General features: G+C 37.7%; 1 protein-coding gene across 1 annotated transcript in view; it reads right to left on the bottom strand.

Annotated features, from left to right (window-relative positions):
• Positions 1 to 9,098, bottom strand: part of KCNH7 (potassium voltage-gated channel subfamily H member 7) — a 390,758-nt gene that overhangs the window by 49,975 nt on the left and 331,685 nt on the right. The window contains exon 9 of the mRNA XM_025212042.1: positions 3,303 to 3,555. Coding sequence (XP_025067827.1) covers positions 3,303 to 3,555 — 253 coding nt within the window. The remainder of the gene's footprint in view (positions 1 to 3,302; positions 3,556 to 9,098) is intronic.

Genomic DNA, 9,098 nt, shown 5'->3' with positions numbered 1-9,098 from the left:
TATTACTGTGCAGTCACCTGGCAGACTGAATTGATTTAACGTAGGGGTGGGCAAAATGGTGGATCCGGTCGGCAGCTGGACTCAATTTCCCAGCAGCCCCTGCCTGCATGGCTGGGGCCAATCTCCATGGGAACCCCAGCCGCAGCTGCACTGTGATAGCGCAAGGCTGGGGTTGCCATGGAGACTGGCCCCAGCTGCGCTGGCAGGGTGTGTGACAGAGCAGGGCAGAAGGCTGCTTTGGGCTCGCTTGGATCTTGTAGTATGGGAGCTTGGTCCGGGGCCAGAGCAGAGTCGCGATCTGCTGCCTGCGTGCTCTGGGCTTGGACATGCAGGCAGCAGATCATGGCTCTGCCCCAGCTCCTTGCAGTGGTGATAGCATGGTCCCAAGCTGGGACAGAGCTACAGTGTGCTACATGGGGGGAGCTAGGGTCTGTATTCTGCTCTGCTGCTACAGCCGCCACCTCCTGCTGCTCTGGGTCTCTGGTAGCAGGGGTCCCCTCTGGTAGGACTGTCTGGGGGGGGAGGGGGGAGGAACCTTTCATTTTAATCATGGAGTTTGGGGGTTTTATCAGAGAAGTTGCAATTTTTTGTTGGTGAATCTGTGATTTTTTTATCAGGGAAAACCAGGATCCCTGGTCATCATTCTGGGAAAATCATTATTTTTTCATTCTGCCTTTCAAAAACAAGGTGTGTATTATATTTGGGGGCATATGCATATGAGAAAATCCAGTAACCTTCAGTAATGTTTTCACTGTGGCCCCTCTCTACCTCTAACCATAAAGATCTTTGTCTAATGCCAATTACAGGGTTTTTTTCTCTCTGTAGCATTCACCTCTGTTATTTCCAGGCTTCAACAGCACCTTCTCCTGGAGAATTCCTTTACTGTGAGTTGTCCAGACAGAATCCACACATTCTGGAAAGTTACTTTTCCCTGGACTTCACAGCCTGAACTCTCTCTCTGGCTCAGTCTTCACAGTCCCAAGATGAGTAGAATCAGAAATAAGAAGCCTCTTATGAGGACTTCTATCTGTACATAGAACTTGTTTTGGTTTTTGGCAAATCTTATCTTTGTTCTTATTTAATAGGGTTTTATTATAGGTGAAATAAATCTTATTCATTTTTTTTTCTTTTTATCACTAGCTCCTAGAAGCAGACATTACACTTGAAGGCAATGTATGCAGCTGACTGGAAATTCCACAATGTAAACCTTGCATTTTACCAATCATCCATTCTTCCAAATGGATGGAGTTTTAAATAAAAGTAGGGTTTTGTTGTCTTCACAAAAGTGCTATGGACCTCTGGGAATACTCATGTCTCTGCAGTAGCAGGGTGTATTTTCATCTTCTTTTAGGATCCACTCTGCTATAGCAAATAGTGAAAGTCTTATGACTACTGTGGTATAGGATGAAACTTTCCCATGTAATGGTGGAATGGTTCCATTATAACTTTGATTCTAGGGATCCATTCATCAGCTAGTGTCCTGAGATTCACTGCCAGGTGTAAAAGGAAAATGCCTACAATACTCAGTCACACAGAATTACCTGCAGTAGGAATTTATGTTGAAGTTGGTGCGAAAAAAGGAGGAATACCCATTTATCCAGTTTGGCTCTGGCCTGCCTTCTCCCCACCTGTGTAACCATATTTCCTTTGAGACATTGTAATGACAATTATTTTTGATATGTGTTCATGTAAAGCTGATTGAGTATAGAAGGGTATTTCAGCTCAAAACAATGATAACAGCTTGCATTTATATGGAACTTTTCTTTCAGGAAACAATGACATTACATTTGTAAGAATCTTCACCTACCACTACAGTACAATCACATCTGAGTGGGGCCAGGGTAAATCTCTAGCAGCACATAGTGACAAGGAATATGACAAATATCTAATCCAACTGAAATTATAGAGGAGATTCTAATTAAGAAAACTGAAATTCCAAAAAATGAAACTTGGATCAGACACAGAGACAAACCTCTAGTCCTGAAATCACAGTGTGGTACATTTGATGAGCCCAAATACCAGAACATTAGATGTTTCTTCCAAGAGAAATCTCATCTCTCTGTTATGGGATTGATTTAGTAATAGTCCTTATGAAAAGGTAGGGGTAACCCTTACGAAAGGAGTGCTACTAATGGAGTCACTGAAATGATCTTTGCAAGGCTCCTATATAAATGCTGACCAGACACAGTACCACTTGGGCAAGATCTAAACCAAAGGTGGCAATGCTGCTGAAACTTTTTTGCATTCTAACAAACCCATCATGAAGAACAATAAAAGTGGATAGGCAGCCACACACTACTGTTTGATAGTTTTAAACCAATGACATAAATAATAACTAGTTATCCATATTTTGTTTCAATTCCTTCCTGGATACAAGCCTCTAAAGTGCAGGATAACAGAAACGTGTTCCTCTGGATCATTCTACAGCCACTCCATATTCTAAGAGTGCAGAAGCCTACCTTTGTAATATTCAAAATCATGCTTTACACTTTTTATCACATTATACTCAATTTAAGATGCGCCCAGTTTAAGAAACAATTAGTAATTTTTCTAGTGCAAATAATTTTGCTCTGAATAAAATGAAACAACTTATAACTAACAGCACCATCCTTGTACTAGTTTAGAATTCATTATTAGGCTGGATGAGAGCTCCAGCTTGGGTGTTGCATAGTTTTTTACTACTGGTTGGCTAAGTTATGTAGAAAGAAATGTATTCATGGCAAAACCAGCAGCAGTATTTGTGCCAATGAGAGGAAGGGACAAGTTTTTCTGGATATTAAGAACACAAATTCTGAACCTCAATTCCTGTTTCCAGAGGCCAACACAAGCAGCTGGGTTATACATCAAAGATTAAAGGAAAGGAAGTTTTGTTCACTAGCTACTGTAAGACTGATGTACCAAGAATGAAGTAGTTTCTGCCTCATATTCATCTCACTCTGCAGCTCTTCCATAGGTGGGAACAATGATGGTGGACTCACCCATCTCTACCCTCTCTCTGGCTCTGTGGTGCACAGGGAGTCTCTGTTCTCTGAATAGGCTCCCCAGAGCCTGTCCCTTTTAACTACACAGCCACATTCCTTATAGCGCAGACAGGGTTATTGGGTGGGACATTAAGTATATGTTCGTCTTAAATTATTCAGCAGCAGCAGGACTTTAAAGTGACTGAATCTTTCACAGGCTTTGTGAACAAAGTACAGCAACAGCTATTTCTTGTCAGCCTGCTGTTAACTTTAACTTGTATTGTAATGTGCCCTAGCAAAAAAAAAGTAACATCATTTTGTTCTCATTTCTAAACTACTTACCAAGAATGGCTACAACAATGTCACTCTTGAGGATTTCAATGGATCCTCTTGAGATAAAGTAAAGAGCAGTGAGAACATCACCACCGTGGACTAAAGTGTCTCCAGGAGGAGCATGTGTTGTCTTAAACTTCATAGCCAAAGCTCGGAGACAACCTTTACTGGCCCCCTGGAAAGCTTTGCAGTTCTGAAGCAAATTTTGGTTGAGGTGTAGGCAAATGTCAGCTTGTAAGCATTCTGGAAACCCCTTTAGGACCTGGAGAGAAAAAAATTAAGTGTGTCATATTAGTACTCTGAAAGTTGTTTTGCAACATTTGCAATATTTAATTCATTCCCAATAGGAATGTATTGATATAAAAATAGTGGTGGGTCACAAGGCCATCTTGAATATTCTGTTTAACAAACATATAGTTTAATCAAAATATTGGATCAAAGAGCTACTCTCTAAATTGACAGAGTTCATTCAAATTAAAGCTAATGAGGCTTAGGGGCCAAAAAGATTTTCTTTGTTTTTTGTTTTATTTCTTACATTATAAGAAATACTATCAGAGAATGAATGAAGATACTGAAACAGTATAACAAAAAGACAGAACTAGAGAAGGAAGAAAAACAGAAAGAGAATCAGTCTTTACTGAATCTCACCTATCTATTTAGATAGCTATTAGCTAGTTATATATAGCTGATAACTGATTATAAAAATATTGCTTTTGTATATCAAGTGCTGTTACTGAAATATGGAATATGTAGTTTAAAATATATAACTTTTAGGTGGTTTTCAGCTGTGGGCCGATTCTGATACTGAGTAAATTTGATATAGAAAAGTATGTCCCAGTTCAGTCTATGCCATTTAAACCAATGGAGTCCTGTAGATTTACATGAGGAGAGGACTTGACATGCACTATAGAGCCAAATGCTAAGCTCCTTCTCAGCTGTTACTTAGGTGAATGAGAGTTTGCTTGAACCAGAGTCTCAGGATTTCCTACAAAGACACTATTCATTTTCTTTAAGGAAAAAAAAGGATGCTGATTTTAAGTTGGTCATTATGGGTGAGCTTTTTAACGTGTTGAGCATTAGCCAGCCTCATTTTTCTCTGGAGACAGTTGAAGTTTTACCATTGACTTCAAAGGGAGCATTGCCCACCCCAAGAATATATTCCTTGTAGTCAGGAATTGGATTTTCACATAAGTTCCTATGCACTGCCCACTCCTCAGTTCAGATATTGCTTGTTTTCTACTCATGAAATTAATAGGCCAAATTCTGCCCTTTGATAATGGAAGTTGTTACCTATATAGATTCCTGAGAACAAAATATAACCTAATGGGATTAATAACAATCTGGATGAGATTTGTCTTCTTGCTATTAGTGCAGTCTATTGATCCACTACTTTTTTTACAGCACAAACACATGCACACATACACACAATTTTTACATTAGCAAATATATATAAACATATTTCTGTATAGAATATAATGTATCTTCAGCATATAGCACCAGCTTTCATTTCTTGCTGTGCATTTTTTTTACTCTGCACAATAAAAGTCTGTGCAGTCATTCTTACTGCAGAAAGATTTTGAACTGATATCCCTTGCCTTCTTAACATAGAAGAGGATGAGGACATTTCTGACATGAGGATTTTTGCTCACTAAGCCAAGCTATGACTTACAAATGGAATATTAGTAGTTTTTAATTGCTTTTGGAATGCTTTTGTGACTAACAGAAATCAATGCAGCTCATACTGTGAAATAACAGAGAACACAATGTTATAACACACACTTATACCAAAAGTTTAACAATTTATGGCTGTAGGGTGCTATCACATTCATATATGCACGTTCAAAGAAGCCAGCGTTCAACAAGAAGCAAAGGAAAACATGAAAAATGAAAGCTCCTATTTTAACTGTTATCATTGTCTAACAACATTGACCAGATGCTGTTTAAAGCACAATTACTCTGTTTATTTAATATGATTATAGCCAATTAATAAGTTGCTATCAATTTACAATTTATCCTTTGTTGAATGATATAGCAACACTGACTGCTAAACATATCAGATCTACAGCAGGATGGATAAAAAATCGCACATGCTTGTTTTTAAATTAGCTTGGTCCCTATTAAAGCAATTATAGAAAAAGAGTTATTATTTTGAGGTGTTTCATTTTTAATATGTTATTTCCTCTTTGGTTTCTCTCATTTTAATGTAATTTAGAAAAGCCTGAATTTGCATATGGCATTAATAACACACCATATTTTTAATGGACATGTTGGCACATTTTCATTGCTTTTGAATAGTGTAGACCCCTCCCCCCACCCCAGCATAGCGTTAACAGCAACCAAATTCACTTCCGACTTCACTTTTGTTTTAGTTACCAAAGAATTGTAAAGCATTTTACCATTAAGCAAAAGCTATGCAGACCATGTTTGTTGGCTTAGTTTATATTTCTGAAGATACTTTTCGGGTTATTTGGAAAACAAATCTACAAGTCATTATTTTATTCTGAATATAAAACTTTTATGAATAATTTCATATGAATTATTTGTTATTTATCCATTAATGGCACCCAAAATGTGCTAGGCTCTATACAAACACATATGAGTATGCAGCCCTTGCTCCAGAGAGCTTACACTCTAAAATATGATAAATACTGTACATCAGCAGGTAAAGGCATTTAACGTTCTAGTTTTCAAGTGCCTAAAGAGGAATGGCATGGCACACACTTATTCCATTGAATTCCAGTGGGTACTTGGTGTTTAATTCCAAGAAGCCAGTTCTGAAATTCCTTGAAATATTTAGTTTTTATTTAAAAAGCAACAAATTATTAAAATTTATTAGACTACTGTATAGATGGTACTACAAAAATAAAGCAGAATTACCCCATCACTTATGGTGTACATGGCCAGGTTTTACATATTGCCATAATATCACCAAATATTTTTCATTTTGATATTGATATATACACTGGTATGAGATTAGAATCAGATCCTCTATATATAAAGGATCTGATTCTAATCTCATACCAGTGTAAATAATGGGAATGTTTATAAAAATTAATAGAATGACACTCTTAAAATAGATGTGCATTAAAATTGGGCCTAAGCAGCCTTAAAACAGTAAATAGTCTTGGCAACCCAAAATTATGATTCAGGCCTCTCAAAATTATGATCACACAAAAGTGAGGCTAAAAGGGACATCAGGAGAACACCTAGTCCAACCCCCTGCTCAAACCAGGATCATCTCTATCTAAACCATACTCTACAAGTATTGGTTTAAGCCAGTGCTTCTCAACCTTTTATAGATGCAAGGCACCTCTCGTTAGACTCAAGGCCCCCCTCAGAAGATGCCAGCTCTTAGTTTTCATTTTTGACTACGGAAAAAGAATAGAGTAGTTTTTCTGTTCCAATGAACTCAGAAAGAGCACACCCGGTCAGAATTTTTTTAAGACTATGAAATCTCTGGGTTTATCTTGTGAATCATATCTGCATACCTAATATTAGGTGTCATTCTGAGACACTCTTAAAGGATCTCAGAGCACTGGTCTACCCTGTTAAAATGACATGAAATACCTGTGCTACTGGCTTAAATACCATGACATTGAAAAAAATGTGTATGGGATCATGTTTTGCTTTAATGTTTTGGATCTTTAAGCGCACTCATTTCACATTTTCAAGTTTTAATCTTTCATAAAGAAAGCTGAAAACTCACTTCCTAAAGAAATGTAAAGCTCTGATTCTCTCAATTATTTAAATATGTTTAGAAGCTAGGGCTTTAAGAAAAACACTATGCTGTAAAATCAGGCTTTAATAATACTGAGTACAGCATACATAGGAACTGCTCTCAGAACAAAAGCATTCTAGGTGATGGACCCAAAATCATTACAATCTGTTGAAAGATTTCTAAATGTTTGTAAATTATATTTCTACCTTTACACTCAGACACTTAGTAAGCACTTCCTTGTGGATTATGGTTAGCAAAAACTCATATTTTTACGTTTTGGGGCAATCAAAAGTCTGTGGCTTCCTCATGATATTTAAGTATAATTCAGGAGACTCCTCACAATGTTATCATACTTTTTCAAATGCGAGCATTAACTCTTCCTTGGTATGCATGGAACACAAATTCTTTCTTCTTTCTTGCTGTGTCTGGTATGAAACTCATTGTGCAGCAAATACTATCCGACTGATGCTTAGAAAGAAAAGTGACATTCATAGATAGGTAAGACTTAGTATAGCATACTTCGTGTTATGATTGGGAGGAAGATAGAACGGTTAGTAGGGATATCATTAAATTTGGGTAGAAGACTACTTCTTTGGAAGTGGAGAAGGAATCCAGTTGCACTGTATTAAAAAAATCTTCCAGGAGCTCCACTTAGATGCCACCTTCATATGTATCTTCATGGACAAGGATATGCCACAACAGAATCAGAAATATTGTTGAGATTTGACCTCAGACAACCAGTATACTTTAATACTGAACTGTAGATGTAACTGATTTCTAGGTAAAGCATATTTCATTTACCCTCATTCAGTAACAATCTACAGGATGACCTCTGTTAGCTTTGGATTTTGTTTCCTGAACAGTTTTTGACTCACAAAATGATACTTAGGAAATATTCCAACAAATTGGCTACATTAAGTACTCAATATTTATTATGTCCTATTTTTTTTTCTTGTTTTGGGTGGTGGACTGGACACATGATGGAAACCCCAGAAATACATTAAAATGTTAAGATAAGCTTCTTTCTAGGCTTCTTGGCCATTTCATAGTAAGTCCTCTGCATGAAGAAATATATGCATGTATTAGCCTTAACATTTTTCACACCAGGACAATAGGCATTTACTTACATGTTTTAACTTACGCAGTTTCAAACCTGCAGAATTATTCTTTAACTTTTATTCTTAGGCTTATTGTGGTTAGCAAGGAGCAAAAGGCCTGCCCAAAAAATGGAGTACAGGATCAATAGCTGCAAGCTGTGCTTGCTTGGTCTTGGCTCTACTGGCTTCACATTATCAAGAAACACACTGTATACTTCAGATGACAAGTTCATATTACAATACCCACTTTGCTTGTTGTTTGTTCACTGGGCTAAGTGCAGTGTATAATTTGTTTTGTAGTCAGCTTCACTACATTTGCACTCTTACAAATTTGAGTTTCTTTCACTGTTGTGACCATACTTGGCTTCCTGGAAGATGTAGTGTGATGTTTTGGACTTCCCAAAGAGTACCTGCTGCAATACAACTGGTCACACTAACAATCAGAAATACTCCTTGAACTTTTTCTCCTTCCTCCAGTATTCAAGGTGTCTCTTTTAATACAGATGTTATGAAATATAAAATGCTGTGCACAACAGTTTATAATGGCTGAAGTTAGTGTGAGTCGGGGGGGAGGGGAGTGCACCGGTGCAGTTGCACCCCACTCTCCCCTGATTCCTGCTCCACTCAACCTTTAAAACTAACTGTCTGGGAAGTGAAGCAGTATTTCTATTCAGGCAGTGTTGTGAGAGTCAATTGACTTCATGGCTCATTGTAATCTCTCTGATTCCTGTTAATCTCTTTATAGGTGTTAACAACCCTCTATCCTTTGTAATGATTCATTATTCAAATGATCCTTTCTTCTGTGATTTGGCTGTCAGTTAGCCATGCCTGGCAATATCTCTTGGCTATTTCACAAAGTCCTAAAACACAGCACCATAGCAGCTTCACCATATGGTGATGTGTAGAAACAGGGTGGAAACAGATTCGTAGATACATAGATGTTAGGGTCGGAAGGGACCTCAATAGATCATCGAGTCCGACCCCCTGCAT

The sequence above is a fragment of the Alligator sinensis genome, unplaced genomic scaffold, assembly GCF_000455745.1.
Source record: "Alligator sinensis unplaced genomic scaffold, ASM45574v1 scaffold738_2, whole genome shotgun sequence".
NCBI classification, from domain to species: domain Eukaryota; kingdom Metazoa; phylum Chordata; order Crocodylia; family Alligatoridae; genus Alligator; species Alligator sinensis.
Note: the sequence above shows the minus strand (reverse complement) of the source record. Positions and strands in the feature narration are given on the sequence as shown.